Source organism: Dipodomys ordii, unplaced genomic scaffold (genome assembly GCF_000151885.1).
Source record: "Dipodomys ordii isolate 6190 unplaced genomic scaffold, Dord_2.0 Scaffold12, whole genome shotgun sequence".
Lineage (NCBI taxonomy): Eukaryota > Metazoa > Chordata > Mammalia > Rodentia > Heteromyidae > Dipodomys > Dipodomys ordii.
In genome coordinates, this window is record NW_012267228.1 from 18,241,557 (window position 1) to 18,263,988 (window position 22,432).

The window sequence follows — 22,432 nt, forward strand, 5'->3', positions numbered from 1 at the left end:
GGGAGAGAAAAGATGACCTTTCTGAACTAGTCTCCCGATAGGGCTGAGAATGCCCTGTGGGTCATAGAGTCGATGTTTGGGGATTGAGGAAATACTAGTATTATTTTCCCACCTCCCCTGGGGAAGACAAGAATGGAAGGAATGTGTGAACTCCGCTGCCAAGTTCCCACCCAGGCCTGAGGGAATGTTGGCAGCCTTCTCCTGCCCCCTCTCATAGGCAGATCCTATCATAGTTCAAGAATCCTTTCATCTCTGACTTGTCAGGTGGCGGTGCCCATCAGCAGGCAGTTGTATGAAGCTTGAAACTCTTTGCCATCTCTTCGGAAGCCAACTGAGTCGGCTGACTTGGCATGTCTCTGGCTTCCCGCATCACCACTGTCTTTGGTGACTTATTGTGCATGTGCTGTGCATACTTTCTAATGATATGCCTACACAGGTGTGTCATTTGTCAACATGACCCGAAAGGGAGGTGCCAGGACCCATAGGGAGCCTTTTATTACAATGCTTTTGGCTTCAGTTTTTGACACTGACTGATTCTATATTCACAGCGAAATCACAACCTGCCAAATTCTTGACTGCATAACTAGCTTTGTAATAGATTATTAGGAATCCTTCTATCAGGCACTGGTTGCTGATGCCTATAATCCTAGTTACTCAGGAGGTGGAGATCTGAAGATCATGGTTTGACACTAGCCTGGGCAGGAAAGTCCATGAAATTCTTATCTCCAATTAACCACCAAAAAGCTGAAGTAGTTGTAGCTCAAGTGGTGGAGTGCCAGCCTTGAGTAGAAATAGCTAAGGGACATAGCTCAAGCCTCTCTGCCTTCCTTCCCTGCTCCTTCCCCACCCCCGCCCCCACACACACAAAGAAAGAAAAACAAAAGGAATTCCAGTTACTGCTACTATTCTAGAACCAACTATAGAGTATTCAGAGCCTCTAAAATTCCAAAAAGTGTACTTAAACCAAATGAATAACCAAGTACCTATTTTTTTTAAATCTACTAAATAGAGTCCTTAACATTAAATTGGGTGGCATTTCTGTTGTATTACATTCTTCTTCTTGAATTATCTTCAGTTCTATTCTGTGCACCCAGATTGAGGTTCTTGTCTACAGGGCAGTAGCCAGTCGAGGTTTTTTCTTTCAGATGCATTCTTGAAGCCCCCATTCTCATGTAATGTTTCCTTGGCATTTATGGACATTCTCATCATTGTCTCCTTGACTTTAGGTTTAACATGCCTCATGATGACAACAATAAATGTAAGGAAGAAGGTGTTAAGAGTCCCCAGCACGTCATGGCACCAACACTGAACTTCTACACCAACCCCTGGATGTGGTCCAAGTGCAGTCGGAAATATATCACTGAGTTCTTAGAGTAAGATTTGAACTTTGTTTTAGCACAGACTTCTAGTGTCTGGCCTACAGTGTAGTGCAATGCTTGTGGGAAACAGCCTTCCTTTCGAGTTGTTATTTTTGTTGACATTCCTTGGGCATAGGGGAAAAAATACTCCAATATCTGGGTCATTCACATCCTGGTCAGTGTTTGAAAGATTACAAACTGAACTGATAACAGAGTTTGAGGACTTGATGCTAGTGGGAAAATAATGATGAATTTTGGATAAAGCTTTGCAGCTTGTTCAGAATAGAGGGGCTATGAATGCAATGCTGTGAAGAAAACCATAAATACTTAGACACTTCTCAGTCATTTCTGCTTGGAAAGGGGTAGAGTAGTGATAGGATCCCAAAGGAAATTATCTGAGTGGATAGAACTTGCAGCAGACCCCATACGGCTGAACTGAAGATGGCTCCTTCTTTCCAGCTCTCTCTCTCTCTTTCCTTTTCCTCTCTATTTTTGTATAGCACTTCCTGCTAAGCTACTCTAAGATCTGATTACACTACACAATGTCTCCTCCAGCCCCTGTCACACATACTGCTCTGCTCACCCAGAACTATGGAAGGTGAAGCCATTCATTGTCCCAAGTCACTGAAACCACAGAGAAGAGGGAGTTTTAATAAGGAGGGTTCATCGAGTGTGGATTTTCCAGTTGGGATGTGTTGTAGAACAGCTAGAGAATGGGGGAGTTGCTGTCTTTCTTTCTATGCAGGTGGTGTGAGGTGTTTTCTTGCTGTGAGTCACTGATTTGCTCCTTTATTCATTGCTTCGGCAAACATTTACTGAATGCCTGTTGCCATGGGCCAGTGCTTGGATAAAAGAGATGTTATCTGGGCCCCTAAGAAGCTTACAGTCTATTGGGAAAGATGGTCAAATATAAACAGATAATTACCCACCCCTCCCAAATGGCAATGCTCTACTAGATCTATATTTCTTTCTGGCAATGTCGTATGCACAGCACATGGTTCTGTAGACGATGTGCCACATGTGCAGCCATGGCTGCTGGACTTCATCTCAGGGAAAGAGCAAAGCAAAGGTCGCGGAGAGACAGCCCTGGCTACCTTCAAGTCTGTGGGGTGGCCTCACACATATTGGGAGCCTTTGATTGTCTCTGTTCTTACCATCTGTGTGTTTCTCTTTGGCAGTACTGGGTATGGCGAGTGTTTGCTTAACGAACCTGAATCCAGACCCTACCCTTTGCCTCCCCAACTGCCAGGCCTCCTTTACAACGTGAATAAACAATGTGAATTGATTTTTGGACCAGGTTCTCAGGTGTGCCCCTATATGGTAAGTGTGTGGGGGAGGGGCTCCTTCTGCCTTGATCTAGTGATTCTACATTTCCTTGCATTCCACGTTTTCTATTGGATTTCCCTTCTCTTATAAACTACCCAAGGAACAGGTGAAAAGGATGTTGATTACTAATGGAGCAGTGCTTGGGATGCAAGGATACACACCACATTGCTCAATGTCTTGGAGTTTTGCTGGCTTCTCTCACTCCATGTTTATGACAGCTGGAAGGCGAGAGGTCATCAGGATTTATATTCATAAGTGAGATCCAGAAAGTCTGTAGTCACCAACCTTAGCTCTCTTCCCTCCCTATCTTCATTCCTGTACTTGATTTGCCCCAGTGACCTGAATTATAGGGACTCTGAGTAGGAAAAACCTGAGTAAGAAAAACCTGGCTTGTCATGTTTGTTTCCTGTGATTGCCAAAAGCTTCAGAACACTTCTGGGGGGTGCTTAGCTGCGTGGGTGAGTGGCGTGTGGATGCCATGCCCAGGTTGTTTGGCTATGATACAGTTATTGGATTGTGGCTGGAAAGAACTCTGCGGCACAGTGCCCCATTCTATGCTGTTAGAGCACCAATTATTTTGCAGAGATTTCATGGTATATTGACAAGGATAGTAATCTCATGCAAATAATTTTTTTAATTGATTAAGTTTATAATATGTATTTCTTAGCAAAATATTAAGCATCATTGAAATGTCCAACTAAAGAAAAGCTAAGAAAATTTTGATCTCCATTTAGTAGTAGCTAAAGTGACCTACAGCTGGGAATATGATTCTGGTATCATTTTAAGAACAGAATAAGTGATTTTATACTGTTTGTTCTCAGCTGTAATAAGAGAGGAAAATCTGCAGAAAAGATTAAATAGCTTGAGACTAATTGTTTTAAATTGACTTTTAGTACTTTTGCAATTTTTTTATAATGAGTATTTAATTATATCAATTATCTTTTTTTGGGGGGCGTCAGTCATGGGGGCCTGATCTGTGGGCCTGGGTGCTGTCCTTGGGCTCTTCAGCTCAAGGCTAGCGCCCTACCACTTGAGCCATGCACCACTTTCAGCTTTTTCTGCTTGTGTGGTGCTGAGGAATCGAACCCAGGACCTCATGCATGCAAGGCAAGGCAAGCACTCTACCACGGAGTCATCTTCCCAGCCCCTATATCGATTATATTTTAAAAGTATACTTTGAAAGAGCTAAAGTAGATAAATCTGAGCAATATACAGAAGAAAGCTGATTGCAGCATGGATGAGAATGGCACTGTTCATAGGAAACTTCAATGCTGGGGTAGTCTTGGTAGATTTGCATGCATTTCTCTAAGCATAAGGGAAGATAAGGAACTATTGGGACACGGACATTTCTAGGGAGAAGAGAATGAGGAAGGGACCCAGGATACACATACTGGGCCTTTAACTCACATGTAAAATTTACTTCTCTTGGTTGGGTACAAAGGTATCCATTATGTTAATTAAAAAAATTGTAGCCAGGCGCTGATGGCTCACATCTATAATCCCATCAACTGAGGAAGCTGAGATCTGAGGATCACAGTTGGAAACCAGCCCAAGCAGGGAAGACCTTGAGAGTCTTATCTCCAGTTAAGCCAGAAGTAGAGCTGTGGCTCAAGAGATTATTGTTATTATAAAGTATTATGTAGCACTAACTTGAGCAAAACAGCTTGGCACAGCACCTCGGTCCTGAAATAAAGCCAACAATACCAGCACCCCCCCCACACACATTTATAACTCAAACCAAAATGAAATTCAAATCACACCCTACCTGCATTACACCCTAGCTGAACATCTGAGCTCCTAGCACCTACTTCCAGTGTGATGTTGAACATGTTCCATCTTGGTTTCCTCAGCTGTCATATAGGAGGTATTACAGGGCCCTGTGTTACTGGACATGCCAGGATATGCAGCAGTTCGCCTTGTACAATCTCTGAATGTGCATGGGCAGGTGCCTTGGAGCTGCTCTTCATGTGCTCTGGGAATATCACATCATTTATCATACCATGTTCTTGCCTTGATGGTTCATCTTAATCACATTGTCTCCCGATATCTTTCACCTGAATCGAGCAGATGCAGTGTAGACGGCTGTGGTGCAATAATGTGGATGGAGCAAACAAAGGCTGCCGGACTCAGCATACACCCTGGGCTGACGGGACTGAGTGTGAGCCTGGAAAGGCAAGTCACGCCCTGCTCTGTTCTTCTGTTTGGGGGCAGGATATGCATGACCTGGCTTGATGACCAGATCTGATATTAACATAGGAAAAATAATGCAGTCACTTTTACAATGCAGGTTATTTTGAGGAGAAAGATTTGACTGACAATTAAAAATCCTGAAGCATAGGTTATGACAGAATTCTTTTTAACAGGGATGTACCTGTCATGTTACCTCCATTTTTTTTTAAAGACTTAAGACTCTCTTCTTAAGATTCTCCCTGATTTTAACATTTCTAAAATTTCATTGTACTTCTCAAGTTTGGGAATATTTAGTGTGTTTCTTTTTTGTCTCCTCTCTTTTTGCATGTGGCATTTGGCAAGCTATTATAAAATCAAAGGAGTGTCTAAGAACCAAGTAAATGCAGAATATAGTATATGTATTGCATTCATTACCAGCCTCTCACCAGCTATGTTATTCCCTTTAAAGAGCTGTGATGTCACCTGGGACATTTCTAAGTCCAGTTTCTCATGAGCTGGTGATAGTGGTTCCCACCGATCTGTTAATAACTAAACAAACTCTGTTGCTTGTGGGGCCCAATGATAACAGGGTCCCACATACCTAAGGGTATGATTAACTTAACCTCCTGCCCCCAGGGTGCACAGGAAACAGTGGCAATGTGCTGGTGATGTCATTATTCTCTGGCTCTCTCCCCTCAATTTCACTGATGAAACATTTTAGATATAAATCCTGAGTTTTTTAATTCATAGGGATAATGGCTTTTACTAATGATACAGTCCCTGGACTGTATATCCATATATATATATATATATATATATATATATATATATATATATATGGATATATATAGTAGAAATAGAATGTATCTTTCCCCTTCATGGTTCCAGCTCTTGCTTCTCAAGGGAGAGAGGGTTCCATGGCTGTCAGTCATTTATGGAAAAATAAATATATCTTTTTGGACAAAGAGTGAATCTTGTACCCTTTGTGGAACATTTAACTTAGCACACTGGTAACTAGAGGATAACAGGTTTGTGTGGGAAGATGCATTTCAGGTTTCCATGGCAGCCATTAAGAATTGAATATAAATGTTGGTCACTGTGGTGAATGCCTGTAATCCCAGATATCAGAAAGATTGAGATGAAAAGGATTATGGTTTGAAACCAGCCTAGGCGAAATGTTAGCAAAACCCCATCTACCAACAAGTGTGTGTGTCTCTGTGTGTGTGTATGTGTGTGTGTATGTATATATACATATATGTAAATATGTACATTTCTATCTATCTGTCTATCTGCATGCTCTTCTCTTCCCCTTCTCAACTTTACTCACTTTGAATGATTTGTTCTCACTTCCTTTCCTTCCACTTTACTTCATAGAAGTAATAACACCCAGAATGGCTCCTTAGAAAGGGGTCCTGAGAGGTGATAGACTCTTCTTCTCTCCCTGATGATACAGACAGAGGAATGCAAAATCAAAGTGAGCTACCTAGGATCCCTAAGGTCTTTTAAGATAGAGCTTTCCCTACTGTGTCTGGCTGACTTTCCCCTTTATGGTTCCAACCCTTTCTTCTGCAGGGACTGAGGGCTCCGTGCCTCTTAGTCAGTGCTCTGAGCCTCTTCACTGTCCTCTGGTCAAACAAGAGGAGTGAGTCCTAGTTTCTTCACTCACCACTTTGGCCACTTAGGAGCTCAAGGGTGTGGAAGTTCCTTGATGAAATTATAAAGAAGCTGACTTCGTAATTGACTTGAGAGGAGGATGGCTCATGCTTTCATCTTGTTGGCTGGACCTCAGCAGTTACAAGCACAGCTTTATCCAGTAACCTTCTACCAAAAGCCACAGAGACGTGGATAAAGGGACTGCTAGAGCTTTCATTGATTGGTTCAGAAAAGAAATGTAGCTCTTTGGACAAAGAGTGAATCTTGTACCCTTTGTGGAACATATAACTTAGCACATTGGTAACTAGAGGATAACAGGTTTGCGTGGGAAGATGCATTTCAGGTTTCCATGGCAGCCACTAAGAATTGAATATAAATGTTGGTCATTGTAGTGAATGCCTGTAATCCCACCAACCAGAGAGGCTGAGATGAGGATTATGGTTTGAGTCCAGCCTACGCAAAATGTTAGCAAAACTCCATCTACCAATTAGCCAGATGTGGTGGTATGCACCTGGGATTCCAGCTGAGTAGGATGTTTAAGTAGATAGATTGTGGTCCAAGGCCAAAAACACAAGAAAAATAAAATTTTGAAAATCTGAAACCTAGAACAAAAAGGGCTGGGCCATGGCTCACGTGATAGAGAGCTTCTTGCCTAGCAAGTATGAGGCCCCGAATTCAAGCTCTACTACACGCTCCCCTCCAAAAACAGAAATAAAATATGGCATTCATTCTCACACAAACAACAAGTGACTTTAGTTGAGAGTGGTGGCACACAGCTGTAATCCCAGCAATCTGGAGGCTGAGGCAGCAGGATTGCAAGTTTGAGACCAACCAGGTTACATAGCCAGACCCTGTCTCAAAAAAGCAAACCACAAGCTGGCGCTGGTGCTTCACACCTGTCATCCTAGCTACTTAGGAGGCTAAGATCTGAGAATCACCGTTCAGAGCCAGCCTAGACAGGAAACTCCATGAGACCCTTATCTCCAATTAACCACCAGAAAACTGGAAGTGGCGCTGTGGCTCAAGTGGTAGAACACTTGCCTTGAGCTAAATAGCTCGGGGACTGAGTCCAGGCCCAGAGTTCAAACCCCATGAGTGACCAAAAAAAAAAAGGAAATCACACACACACACACACACACACACACACACGATATGACCTCAGAATTCCTCTAGCCATGGAACCTAGATATTTTCTCCCAGTTGATGAGAGAAGAGGATAAACGTGACACCTGTTTGGCCACTTGATGAGCTGGCATGGGAGAGACATAACCAGTTCTGTTATTTAAGTCAAGTCTGCTGGATCTCCCCCAAATCCAGTTATTGTATTGTGGTTCTTAGTGTGATGCCTGTATACACCTGCATGCATCTCACGCTTATTACTTCTGGGAAACCCATGATAAGAAGAAACAGATTGCACTGAGTTAAAGTATCTTGAATGGTTTCCAAGCTCCCTGTGTTAGTGTAGTTCCTCAGCCAATCCTAAAACAAGAGATATGCTCACCTCCAGTTTGTACAAAGGAAGTAGAGAGAAGGAGCTTTGAGGGTGATGTCGTAGTAGTCAAGAGATGGGGGAACCTTAGGAGAGCTTACAGAAGGCCCTGTCTTGTGGACTTGGGTGCAGCCAGAGCAGACATGCTCCCAGCAGTTTTAGAAAAGCACCTATGTCAAGAAAAGGATAGGTGCATTCTTAATTGTGTTTTAGAAAAGTGGCCAAGTCTAACAGCTTTTGTGAAAAATCTTACAGGCGTGGGTGCATGTAAATGCTGTGAAGTGTGCAGTTTTTAGATGCCAAAAAGGGTGGTATGTTGGCCTAGAAACTCTTTTCATCCTTTTTTTGGTTGATTTAATAGAATTGACAGTCTGGATCTTTTTTTCCTCTCTGTTGTCTTTGCTATGTGAGACTCACCTCTCTCTCTCTCTCTCTCTCTCTCTCTCTCTCTTCCCCTCTTTTCCTTTCTCTGTCTTTCCCTTTCTCCTCTTTCTCCTCTTTCTGCCAGACTTCTGCAACAGTAATCTATCTCTCATGCTGACACAAAGTTATTTTAATGAATGACTCCACTAATATGTCTTCATTATCTCCATTCTCTTGTTAAGCCCATTAATGTTTTTATTCCTGCCTTGTTTCTGAAATTTGAAACTCTTTGGGTTTAATTCCTCTTAAAATAAAATTGACCTCCAAGTCCTGTTTCTGACCTCTTAAAAACATTCGCTTCTGTAAAATGTCAACTAAATGACTTTGGACACTTAAGAAGGTTGTCTTTATTTTGAGTGTTGCTTCAACAGCCTTCACATAATGGCTGTTCTCAGGTATAGTTAAGGGTTTGTCACATGTGTCTGGTAAAATAGGTGAAATTGGTACAAATTTTCCAAATGTTCTCATCTGCAGCCTGTGGAAACAGTGTGCCGTTTTACCCTTCTTAACCACTTTCTAGATATGGGGGGCTCAAACACTTCCCTTACTTACTGGGTTGTTTGCTCTTGTTTGTACATGCATGAATGGTGAGACCATAGGACTGAATTTGCGCACTGGCTTTTAATCACAAGTGTTCTTTTAGAAAGAGACTATGGATATGTTTGGGCCCAGTGCTGAATGGTGACATCTGATAAACCTATATCCTTGTCTCTTTCTGTGGTTCTTAACGGTGCTTAATGAAAGTAATGGTCACTCTAGAGTTGTATCTTGCATGGAAGTAAAGTATGTAAAGTAGAGAAATCAGTAGACACAAGTGTGAAGTATCAGCAGGGGACAAGTGTATTTGCAGGAAGTATCTTGTTATTAAAAAAAATCTGTGAATGGTTGTAAGACGCTTCTCTTCCCTTTACAGAATTTTAAAAAAAATTACCCTTGGTAGAGGAAGATTTGAAGGTGGATTTGTGCAGTTGGAAATTTTGTTAAGACCAAGTCCTGTTTATTGTAGTGTAAATAATTTGAGTCTCTGCCAGACACAGAAAACTAGTACAAGAGCTAGGCAGTGCACAGAGTTCTTATGGAAGGTACATGAATCATGAGAGACCAGGTTTCTGTTATCTGTGTGTATGTACATGCACATGAATATGTGTACATGTGTAAGTGTGCCTGTGTATATATGAGCATGTTGGTACTGGTCTTGAACTCAGGACCTGGGCACTGTCCCTTAGCATTTTCACTCAAGGTTAGCACTGTACCACTTAAGTCATAGCTCTACTTCCAGCTTTTTTGGTGGCTAATTGGAGTTAAGAGTCTCAAGGACTTTCCTGCCTGGGCTGGCTTCGAACTTCAATCCTCAAATCTCAGCCTCCTGAGTAGTGAATACAGATGTGAGCCTCTGCCACCTGGCTTCACAGAGTTTTTGCAAGAGATGCCATGGTCTACCTGTTAAAACTTTTGTCCTCCTGGATTGGCTTAGTGCCACTAAGCCACTAGCCACTGAACACCTGGATGTCATTGTGATTGAGATATGCATAAGTGTACATAAGTTCTGAAGAGCACATTTTTTTACCACAGTGATCCAGTCCCCTTGTATCTACTGTGGAAGTGTCTGAAATGTACGGTGGTTCTGAGCTTGTCATCTGCTACGTGCATTCACATTCATGCTTAGGATAAAGCCTAATTTACAAATTAGGCACCGTAAGAGACTAAAATAACTAAGAGTACAATGAAAAATTATAGCAATGTTCTGTGGTAAACATTTTTTAGAACTTATAAATAGCCTATATCCAGGGTATGTAATATTTTCTTTCCCTGGGGTACTAACTGTAATGAAAAACCCCTGAAAGTAAAGATGTGGCTCAAAGCAGACGGCTGTAGTCATATTTTTATATTAATTATATGTAGAAATAATAGTGTTTTAGATCTACTGGGGTAAACAAAATAGATGGGGTTTGAACTCAGGTCTTTATGTTTGCCAGGCAGGTGTTCTACCACATGAACCACACTTCTAACCCCCTTAAAGTTTTTTTTTTTTACCTTTTCTATTTTTGGTAGTACTAGGATTGAGTCCTAGAACAGACTTCATTCTTGCTAGGCAGGTTACTCTCTAGCTAGCCCAGGATTTTTAACTTTTAAAATGTGACTTCTAGAAATTCTTAAATATGTATGTGCCTCTTGTACGTTTCTGCTAGGTAAGGAGGCTCTAGGTGATGTCACTGCTCTCTTTTATTTGCATGTACGTATCATCTAGCAAATAAACATTGCAGAGACAGAGACTATGTGAAATGATTGGAGGCAGATGGCCGTGCCTCTCAGCCCCGCATTGCATGGGTACCAAGTTGTCCCAACTACCAACGCACACAGAATCTTTCAGCTTTAGCCAAATAGCCCAGGGGAAAGGCCCATCCTCAGACTCTGGAAGAGGAGAAGGAAGAGGAGAGCAAAGGCCAGGATAGCTAGAGAAAGTTTGAAGTTTGATTGGACTCTTTAAGTGACCATCCTCCATCATTTTCTTGGGAGGGCTAGCTCCCCCCCCCCCCAACCCTTTACCTGCCTCTTGTTTACGCCTTTGTCCTGGCCCACCTCTCCCCAACTCAGGCCCTGTTCTCTATACTTCATTGCTGTACTTCAGAGATCTAAGTGAGCCATGGGGCATCACCCCGCTGCGGCCACTGAGGCCTTTCTTTCCTTTGTTCCTGACCAGTGACCTCCGCTTTATGTCAGAGCTTCCCACTCCAACAATGACAGAAGGTCAAAATGGATTTCTTCACTCCCTGTCCTACTGAGGTGTATTTATTTCTTTGTTGGATTTGGTTTATTATTATTTTTAACATCAAGTCCTTCTTTCTGCTCCAGATTAGGGAATCTGAAACCATGAATAACAACAAAAAAAGTAATCAGGTTAGGGCTCTGACACGTGTCCACTTTTCCATGAGTTTGATCCTAAGTGCTTTCTTGGAGTGAGTTCATAGCAATCATGGACCTCACTTTCTTTATTTTTTTCTTATTTTTTCCTCTCCTATTTAATTAAAATTGAGTTTTATAATTCACGAGGGAGTAATAAAGCATTATATTTTTCCCGGTTTGTAACATCTCTAGGCCTTGTTAGTAGAGATTGGCTCTGCAAATCCTGTAACTCATATTTGGGCCCTGTCCACAACCCATCAGCCTGTTTTCCAAGTCTGCAGACTAATGGAGCAGCTTAAAGTTGGCCATTGAAGTCATCCTGTCTCTTGAAACCAATTCCCCGCCCCCTTTTTTTTTTTTGAGTGAAGGATCGATAAAGATATAGCTTAAAAATGAATAAACACAAGATTACAAGCCCTTGATGCCATTATGTTGCAAATGGTGGATTGCCAGCATCTGAAAGGGTTGAAACAAGACGAAATGTTTAAGAGGATGGCAGGTCCTACTACAACTCAGCACCAAGCTTTTCCTCACTGTTCCCCTTATTAAATACAGCACTGCAAGTTTGGATTTTGTGTTCCCAAAGAAATGGATGTGCCCCCGACGGATGGATCCTGGGGAGGTTGGAGTCACTTTGGTTCCTGCTCAAGAACATGTGGAGGCGGCATCAAAACAGCCATCAGAGAGTGCAACAGACCCGAGTAAGTCCTCCCTGGCGTCTGTCCTTCCTGTGCGGCAGGAGGCCAGGCAGACTTCGAGAGCTGCCCCAACCCTCCCTCCCCACACACCTCCATGCTCTAGTACTATTTCCCTGGCCAGGTCCTTCACTATTAAACGTGTCGGCCACACGGTCATACTTCTGTGTGTGGAGCAGCTGAGACGTGTCCTTGAAGGGAACAGAACAGAATATTTAACAAGTAAAAGTAAGCAGCGGTTTGTATAGCAAGTTCTCAGACTTGCCACTGGCCCTTCATAGGCTGAGGAGTCCGAGAAGAATAGAATAGAAATAAAATGGTTTCTATTCTGCATAGAATAGAAACGCTTCTTTCATTGCTGGGGTTATGTTCGTGTTTGTGATTTTGGAAGCAGACTCTTACTGGTAATCAGTTTGATCCCAAACTCCAGGGCTCAAGAGATCATCCGGCTCTGTCTCCGAATTAGCTGGGACGAGAGGCATTTGCCACCATACTAGGCACCTAGCAACTATTTTGTAAAGCACTCTACCACTGAGCCACCTTCCCAGCCCCCAGCAACTGTTTTATAAGACCCCAGCTGCTTTGGGATTATGAAACATGAGTTCATATAACAGGTTTTATTTTTTAACCGTATAGACACTATTGTTATTTTTTTTTTTTAAAAAGCAAGCCACTGAAGTAAAGGATGAGATGGGTTAGCATCATGTACCAATGCACAGTATATAGTGCGGGGAGTAGAGCACTGCAGTAGAGCAATGCAGGGGCTGCTTAGATCCGCTGATTGTTCAGAGGAGGGGAAAGAGTCTGATGTTGACATCTGTTCTCTACAAGAAAAATCAGAAATATGTAGCTAAAAAGAACACAACTATAGGTAACTTGTTTACAGACCCTGGCCTATATAAATGCTCTGTAGTACAACTCACAAATAATGATCAATTTAATTTGGTTTTATTCACAATCTAATATATATATATATATATTGATGTATATATATATATATATATATATAGACACATATATATATCCACTTCATCTTTATCTCTATAATGACAACTAAAGAACCATAAGATACAGACTAGTCTATAAAACCAACATAGTAACTGTAGATAAAAATGCAGATTTTCTAGATAGCCTACATTTTGTATTAGCTCTTTTTTGTAGTAGATGCACACATAAAAGTTTACAATATTTTAAAAATTGAGATCATTATTCCTACTCCCTCAAAATAATTAGATGTGTGTCATTTCAGAACGGTGTTAAAAATATGTATATATATACATATGTATATATATGATTGTGGACATAATATATAGTGCATAAAAAGAAGTATCACATGATTTACAATGAGTCCATGTTACTTTTAAAAGTCAACAGTATCCTTGATGTACATACTGTTGAGCTATTTAAAATTCAACAATATACAACCGATAGGATTTTTTTTTACAAGTGGAAATAGAGCTGAACTAACTGGTATCTGCATTCATCAAAAGTGTTATTTGGAATATTTTTTTTAACTTTAAGAATATACCATTCAAAAGATGCCTTGAGCCATTCTTTTTTCATCTGGGTTTTTGATTGTCCCCTCCCCCACTCTTAGAGCAACTCTAGAAGTAAAGTGGAAAGAGATAAATCACTCCATAATTGGGATGGCTAGACAAAGAAAATCACCCAGTGTGAAGCTCTCAGCAAAAAGGGTTTTCAGCTTCAAAGTGAAACAAAGGTCCTCGCATTCAGAAGTTAAGAACTGATCATTAAAGACCTCAATTAGAGGTCCTTGTCCTTGTTGTTTGCTATGGGAGATTTAAAACACACACACACACACACACACATGCATGCACACACACACACACACACACACACACACACAAACCAGTCTACCTAGTTGAGTGTCAGCACTGACATCATTCTATTAAAGCTCCTCCAGGTCATTTGCACTTCAGGATGCCCCTGTTAATTGAGGAAGGAGACAGACTGTCTCTCAATACTGAGGTTACAATAGACGTGAGCAGTGTCAGTTTGAAAAGTGAAAGGGGGACGTAGAAAAGGGAAAATCAGGTCCAAAAATCTCGGGGCGAACGCTTGCACAGAGAGATTCTCGGAGCAGATGGTTCATTATTTTGGATGAGGCAGTGCGTTCTGTCATGGCTCTCAAGGAACGTGCGGGCACAGTCCCCCCCCCCTTCTCCCTGGGAAGATACCCTTCCTTACCTCCTTGCCAGGGCAAGCCTTCAAATAGAATATTGAGCTCCAATTCTAGGACCCAAGTAGTAGGTCTATGTGAGAGCACTGGATTTTTGTGTTGTTTGTTTTGTTTTTCATAATAAGATATAATCTGAAAATGTATTTAGGTAGCATTCAGACTCTTTTTTTTTTCTTACCAGTCCTAGGGCTTGAACTCTAGGCTTGGGTGATGTCCCTGGGCTCCTTTTTGCTCAAAGTTAGCACTCTATCACTTGAGCCACAGCACCACTTCCGGTTTTCTGGTGGTTTATTGGAGCTAAGAGTCACAGACTTTCCTGCTCAGGCTTGCTTCAAACTGTGATCCTCAGATCTCAGCCTCCTGAGTAGCTAGGTTTACCGGCATGAGCCACTGGTGCCCGCCCATTCAGACATTTTTATGCTACATTTTTAGGGTTTTCTCCTTCCAGTCAAAAACCAAAAAAATGTGAGTAACCTTGTTATATGCTTTGGGTTCTGCTGTCATCAGCGACCAAGCTGTAGAAACAGCATTCTTTCTAATTTTGTACCCCTACCCCATTTTTGGTCTGAACTGGGACATTGTAGTTGAAATGTGGTACTATCTAGGTGGAGGCCCTCATAGTTCAACTCTAAATTACTGTTTTTATGTTTCAATCTCAGGATTCTTTTTTTTTTTTTTAACAGTAATAGGGATTGGACTCAGGACCTCACATTTGCTAAGCAGGTGCTCTGACATGTGAGCCATACTTCCAGCTCCTTTTTTATCTTTTGAGCCTGGACGATGAGTCTCCTATTTGTGTTTCCTCATGTCACTGGGATGACAAGCCTGTGCTACTGTGCCCAGCCATTGTGCTTCTCCTGTAGTTAGGTTAATAAGCACAAGCCACACAGGCCAGCCATGGTTTGAGATAGGGTTTTATGAATTTTTATGCCTGGTCTGGACTTGAACCAGGATTCCCCATCTCTTCCTCCCAAGCAGTTAGATTTGAGCCCTTGCATACAGCCCTTAATCTTAGTGGCAATCCATGTTCTTCAGATAAGATGATCAGTCACCCTGGCTTGTAAGGAGAATCTCTAGTTTATCTGTTCCCTTAGAGATGTTATTAATAGCTGACATTTTTGGTCTGAAAATTTCATTGATTGGCAAGGTAAATCACATGGTCTCTGAAGCAATAAGAAGTATGAGTAAAAGTTAAGTCAGGGAACACCAGAAATTTAAGTTGGAAAACCAAACGAAGCATCGGAGCTAGAAGATGCATTATTGAGCAATTCGGCCTTAGTCTTGTTAGTTTGTGGTCAAAATTTGGCTTTGAGCTTCCTAGTAGCTTAAGCAAAAACACTTTCTGAAATTGTCAAACTAGAAAAAACAACAACGCAACAATACCTTAGGAAAGACAGAAGATTTCCTTCTTGTGATGCTCTTAATTTGCTTTGAAATTAGGAGAGAGGTAAAACTTTCAAATAACATATTCTTATGTAGTCTACTCACAGCAACCATTTATGAAATTGTACTTAACAAGAATATTTAAGACACATCCCACCAAAAAGCAAATTTTACTTTGGGCAGCAAAAGTGCAGCAGTTTTTCTTTGAAAAATGACTTTGAATTTAGATGAACTTTTTTTGTGTGTTTCAAAATAGTTATTTGTTTTCAAAATTGGTTATTGTGGAAGAACGTTCATGAACACAGAAGTAAGGTATCCAGGGGCTGGGAAGGTGGCTCAGTGGTAGAGCTCTTGCCTTGCATGCATGAGGCCCTGGGTTCGATTCCTCAGCACCACATACGCAAAAAGAAAAAAGCCGGAAGTGGCGCTGTGGCTCAAGTGGTAGGCTAGCCTTGAGCTGAAGAGCTAAGGGACAGCGCCCAGGCCCAGAGTTCAGGCCCCATGACCGGACCCAAAAAAAAAAAAAAGAAGTAAGGTATCCAATCCCCACACTTTGCCTCATTTGGAAGGCTCACTGAAGATAGGCTGGTAAAACTCTGTCCTCCTCACCTAATCCTGGAACACCTTGCTAGCATTCTCTGCAGAGGCCATCCTTTTATAAAGCTTCTGGCATAGGAACCACTCTGTCTTCTGGGGTCACCTCTTGTATCACTAGAAATTGCCTGTACCAGCCTAAAATCCACCTACTTTAACCATTATAAATGTACATGAAGACGAAGCACAGATGGTTCATGCTACTTAGCTTCTTAGGAGGCTGAGATAGGGAGGAGCACTGTTAAAACCAGCATGAGCAGAAAAGTCCAAGAGACTTCATCTCCAATTAACCAGTCAAAAGGCCAGGCTGGCACCGTGTCTTAAGACACATGGCTGTTCCTCTACCAGCAAGAGAAGTGAGTGAGCTGAGGCTCCGAGTTTAAGTCCTTGTATTGGCACCGATACGTTCAAACCCATTTGCAGGTCAAAGTTTAATTTTCTCTAAGGGCAGAAGACATCTGTAGTGATCTTTACAAAGCATTCCTGTAGTTTGGTCCTAGTCTTCATCTGTGAGCTAACTGGCCTGCTTGTATGATATGTGCTTGAAAGGAAAATTCAACTTGTTGGAATACAATAGTAACTAACCTAACCTTATATCCTTCTCATCCTGATTTGGCCTGCATCATCTTTAAAAGATTTTTATTAGTTGGAAATTGTGGTTAATGTTACTCTTTAAAGCTGAATTTCCTATAATTTTTGTTATTTGCCTACATGGAAAGAAACAGTCCTATCCAGCTAAATTATTAAATGGTGAGATTAATATTTTTCCATTCCAAAAGGCAAGTCCAATTGGCTAAAGCTTTTCCTATTACACAGAGTATGAAGTTAAGCAAACCACACTTTCTAGGACAGAAAAAAGGCCATCCAGTGCAAAAGGGCACATTTGCATTCATTAAAGCCATATGCATAATTAAGGAAGAAATTATAACCTTCTTTTCCATAAAGCACAGCAAGAGAAGTCAGGGGCTGAGTTTGATATGGAAAGAAATCTGTGTGAAGAGTAATAGCCCCAATAGCTCTAAGAAGTAGACACTAGCATCATCCTTCCTTTCAGACAAGGAAACTGAGGCCAGTGAGATGAAGCCCCTTTCCTAAGGCTGCACCATTATGAAGTGGTTGGTAGGGTTGTTTCTAACATCCATGTGTATAATCTTGTAGTCATGCCTCTTATACATGCACTTTTGTTTTTGTGCTGGTACTGGTGCTTAATCTCAGGGCCATCTACTCTTCCTTAGCTCCAGGCTGGCATTCTACCTCTTGAGCCATGCTTTCACTACCAGCTTTTGGTGGATTAATTAGAGATAAGAATCTCTCAGATCTGTCTACCTGGGCTGACTTCAAACCATAATCCTCAAATTTCATCCTCTAGAGTAGCTAGGATTATAGGCAAGAGCCAGTCACCGGCACCTGGCTCCTATGTACAATTTTTAAGGTGTCATTTAGTTATGAACATTTACAGAAATAAATAAATCACAGAATGCTGTTTTCCATAATCAGAACAAGCAAGGTAGAAAGTGTTTCCTTCCGGGGAAGCCACTTAGTAAAAATAGTTATCTGTAGTCTAAATATCTGCAGCATTTGATCAATTTCAAAAATTTCCCCAGATTCAGTGCATAAAAAAGTAAAAATTATTATTATTATTATTAGTCGTGGGGCTTGAACTCTGGGTCTGGGCGCAGTCTCTCAGCTCTTCAGCTCAAGGCGAGCACTGTACCACTTGAGCCACAGTACCACTTCTGGTTTTCAGGTGGTTTATTGGAGATGAGAGTTTCATGGACTTTCATGCCCAGGCTGACTTTAAACTGCAGATCTCTACCTCCTGAGTAGCTAGAATTACAGGTGTGAGCCACCAGTGCCCAGCTTAAAAATTATTTTTAAAGAGAATGCAATATAAGATACTTCTGGGCAATAAATAAATGACCCATCCAAGGTACACAGTTGGATATTTTAAAAGAGTCCATAATGATAATTTCTGCCTCAGGAAAAACAGAAGGGGGTGCTTCTCATAGGAATTTTGAAACAAATTTTACCCAAACAGGTGTATGGTTCTGATTAGTTATTCATATTTGTTTTATGGTATTTTATGTATAAGAGACTTGGGTGTCTTGATACTGAAGAAAGGATTTGGTATCCAATCAACCAAGACTCCCAAGAAGAACTAGACCAGACCACACCAGAGTCCCTTAGGATAATGTTAAAAAAAAAAAAAAAAAAGAGCACCAAGCCTGGGCAACTTGAGTTCCAGTCCTGACTCTGCTCTTTTACTAGCTGCGTGATGTTGGGGAAAGTCCTTACCTCTCTGATCTTCCTGTTGCTTGATTAAAAAAAAAAGTACCCCATCAGCCCTATTCTTGGGCAAGAAATAAAAAAGAATTCTGGCAAGTCAAATGCACAAGGCAGATACAAACCACATGGCTATAATTGTACTTAATGGAGAAGCAACTAGACACAGACACTGCTGTTGTTACCTGCCATTGGACATTTCTAGATGTAGCCTTCATTGTGAAAAATGATGGCAGATGTTATCATACTTTTTAAGCTAGTACATGGCAAGCTTTGCAGTGACTCAGCACTCAGAGAGCCAGGAAGCTTACCCAGAGTCACCGTCTTCTTCCTGCAACATCCATGTTCTTCACTTCCCTTGGCACATCTTGGATTAAGGAGCCCATTTATAGCAGTGTCAGGACAAGCTTCCTTGGGCGGTTCTTCTTGAAACCTGAATTCCCTGCAGGAGCATTTATGAATCCCTTGCCAAATTAAGAGTTGGTGCTCAAACTAACTGGTGGGCAAAATCAGATTCCACTGTGAATCAATGGTGAATTGGGATAGCTGCAGACTGCTGGTGGGTAAATTGTATAATTTGCTCTCTGGGTCACATCTGGAACCTACACGTTGCATGCCGGGAATAAATTCTCACTGTCATGCCTCAGACGGTACATTCCATAAGGTGTCATACGAAGTAAGGGAACCAGTGTGCTCTCTCCTCTTCTTAGTGAGTGACTCAAACTATGGAGATGTGCCCTTTATCCTATGTTATTTGTAGAACACAACACAACAAAACAATGGCTGTCAGGAGAAAGGATGGGGAGGGCTGATGAGTGGGGGGTGGAAGGGCGTATGTCCCCCCCCCCGCCTCCCCAGAGGGTAAATCAAGGTGCATATGGTAGCTGGGGAGCCGGCCAACTACCCAGCAGATATTTATCAGATTCTGTGACAATCTCCTCCCACCCATGTCCAAGAATAGAGCTCAAAGGGCCTGGTAGCTTACGTAGAATCACTGGGGAAAGGGGACCTGTTCTGTTTTTGTTTGTTGGGCATGTGGCTCAGGCCTATAAGCCTAGCTGCTCAGGACACTGTGATCTAAGGATCATGGTGTGAATCTAGCCTAGGCAAAAAGTCTGTGAGGCTCAGATCCCCAATCAACCACCAAAAAAAACTGGAAGTAGAAGTAGAATTATGGCTCAAGAGGTAGAGTGCTAGCCTTGAGTGAAAAAGCTAAAGGACTGGGCCCAGGCCCTGAGTTCCAGTTTTAGTATTACTACTACTACTAATAATAATAATAATACAATCTAGACCAAAAAAATGGAAGGATTGGAAATGTCTAAGAGAAAAAAGACAAGAAGTATAGTCTCAGAGATTCAGGCTTTGTGTTTCCTACATGAAGTGACATACCCTGGCATGTGGTCCTCCAGACAGCCTTACAAGGTTTTAGCATTCATATCACAGATAGAGGTGTTACTGCTTGCAAAGGTTAAGTGTCTTGCCCCATGTTTATTCTTTGTATTGTTGAAAATAGAATGCCCTTGGAAACAGAGCCCTGGCCCTCCCTTCTTTCCCTGGCCACCTTAAATTTGCTTCCCTAGAAAATAGGAAGTCTTGAGGGAGTTAGTGACCCTTATAATACAGTGTGTGTGTGCGTGTGTGTTTTACATTGTCTCAGGCCAAAAAATGGTGGCAAGTACTGTGTGGGGCGGAGAATGAAGTTTAAGTCCTGCAATACGGAGCCCTGTCCGAAGCAGAAGAGGGATTTCCGAGATGAGCAGTGTGCTCACTTCGACGGCAAGCATTTTAACATCAATGGTCTGCTCCCGAACGTGCGCTGGGTCCCTAAGTACAGCGGAAGTAAGTGGTTCTGGGCCAGTGCCCGCAGTTGGCAGACCTGCTCTGGCTCCAGACAAAGAAGTCACACGGGTGTCATGTTTCTCCTCTCTAGTTTTGATGAAGGATCGGTGCAAGTTGTTCTGCAGAGTGGCAGGGAACACAGCCTACTATCAGCTCCGAGACAGAGTGGTTGATGGGACTCCCTGTGGGCAGGACACAAATGATATCTGTGTGCAAGGCCTTTGCCGGGTAAGTCCCACATGGTGTTTTACTTCCTGCTGTCAAGCTGAGGTTTGTGATTTCCTTGACAGAATAACAGCTGCTGTTCTCTGTGTGCCATCTCCTAGGCAAAAGTGTATTCTCTGAACCATTAGTGTTAGACCATTGATTCTGATGCATCCTTATGCCAAAACCTGAAAACCACTGCCCAGGGTTTTCCCTGGACCTCTGTGGAGTGCTACACAAAACTTCCCCTTGACAATTCACACCAGTTCAATTTATACTATAACCTGAGCATGGGCGGTTAATCCCAACTGCTTCCTGACAGCACATTTTTCTAGAATGAAGAGCTATGTTCCAGAAAGATGTCAGGAGAAAGAGATGACACCACTCATCATTCCTCTTAGTGCTTGGGTGTTGTTCTTGGAAGGTTAAACAGAGAAAGAGCTGGTTCAGCTTGGTATCAGAGCGGTGATTTCTTGAGGGTCTGAAACCAACTGTCAGAAATCCTTGCTAACCCAGCCGGATGCTGAGTTAATGTATATGTACCTTGCTTGTGGTCCAAAGGCCAATTGGAATTCCTCATCTGTCAAGTTTGAGTGTAAGAGCATCCTCCCCAGCGGGCTCTGTGATGTAGATTCCCTTCTGGGCCCACTCCATGGAAACACCTTGAGTTTCTTTTGAAAGATGAGTCATAGTGGAACAAAAGACACTGGAAATGGGGTTTTCCCCAGCTTCTCTGAGAGCTGTCTTCTACATTAAACTCCTGTGTAGGGAAAGCTCCAGACTGTGTTTTGCCTTTTATGCAGAACTAATATGTTAACGCAGTGGATTTCACATCAAATCAAATTTTCTACCCTCACTTGGAAAACTGGAAAATGTCAGCGCTGAGCTCCTGGCTGTAAATGTCATTCTTAGCCTGAAGTGTTCAGTGGTTTTTCCCTTAAGATGGGCATGAAGTCATCATTAGCTATAGCTCTTCCCACCACCTCCTGCCTCCTCATTTTTTTTTCTCATTGACTCTGCTTATTTCTGGACCAGCATATCTCAAACTTTAATCTGTACTTGTTGCAAATGCCAACCTGGATTCAACAGAGCTGGGTGGGTCTGGGGAGTCTCCATATGTAACAATGTCATGACTGTGACAGATTCAAGGACTGCATTATAAATGGCAGGCTGTAGACAGTATGAGTTTTCAACCTTTGTCATCTTGAAAGGGGTACCGTGTCCTTGTCATTTCAGATACACATCATGAAAAGAAACGCATTATTTGCCATTTTTTCATCTATTTGATGCTTACCATGTATTTCAAATGTTTTCTTTTTTAAAAGCAAGCTGGATGTGATCATGTTTTAAACTCAAAAGCCCGGAGAGATAAGTGCGGGGTTTGTGGTGGCGATAATTCTTCGTGCAAAACAGTGGCAGGAATATTTAATTCAGTGCATTATGGTAAGAATCTGCTCCTAAGAACCATGAGAAGAGAAAAGTTTCAAAATGGTTCACTCCATGTAATACATACAAGTATTAATGTCAAGCGTAAAATCAGTCCTGTTGCGGGATATTATCCATAAGACCCCTAATAGAATCATATGGCCTTTTGCCCCTTTTTATTCTGTTCTTGGAGAAAGTGACCCATAAAATGGAATACTCAATTTCTGCTGAATTCTTTCCAGGTTACAACACTGTGGTTCGAATCCCTGCTGGTGCTACGAGTATCGATGTGCGACAGCACAGTTTCTCAGGGAAATCTGAGGATGACAACTATTTAGGTGAAGTATCATGCCCAGCCATTTGCAGGAATTCTGATTTCTTCCTGGAGTCATGAATGCCCGCTCCTTCCTTCCTTCCTTCCTTCCTTCCTTCCTTCCTTCCTTCCTTCCTTCCTTCCTTCCTTCCTTCCTTCCTGCCTGCCTGCCTC

The 22,432-nt window shown here is 42.0% G+C and overlaps 1 protein-coding gene across 1 annotated transcript in view; it reads left to right on the forward strand.

Moving 5' to 3' along the window:
- Positions 1–22,432, forward strand: part of Adamts9 (ADAM metallopeptidase with thrombospondin type 1 motif, 9) — a 147,408-nt gene that overhangs the window by 34,220 nt on the left and 90,756 nt on the right. The window contains exons 9-16 of the mRNA XM_013010368.1: positions 1,227–1,373; positions 2,537–2,678; positions 4,752–4,856; positions 11,878–12,023; positions 20,135–20,316; positions 20,408–20,544; positions 21,846–21,963; positions 22,188–22,283. Coding sequence (XP_012865822.1) covers positions 1,227–1,373; positions 2,537–2,678; positions 4,752–4,856; positions 11,878–12,023; positions 20,135–20,316; positions 20,408–20,544; positions 21,846–21,963; positions 22,188–22,283 — 1,073 coding nt within the window. The remainder of the gene's footprint in view (positions 1–1,226; positions 1,374–2,536; positions 2,679–4,751; positions 4,857–11,877; positions 12,024–20,134; positions 20,317–20,407; positions 20,545–21,845; positions 21,964–22,187; positions 22,284–22,432) is intronic.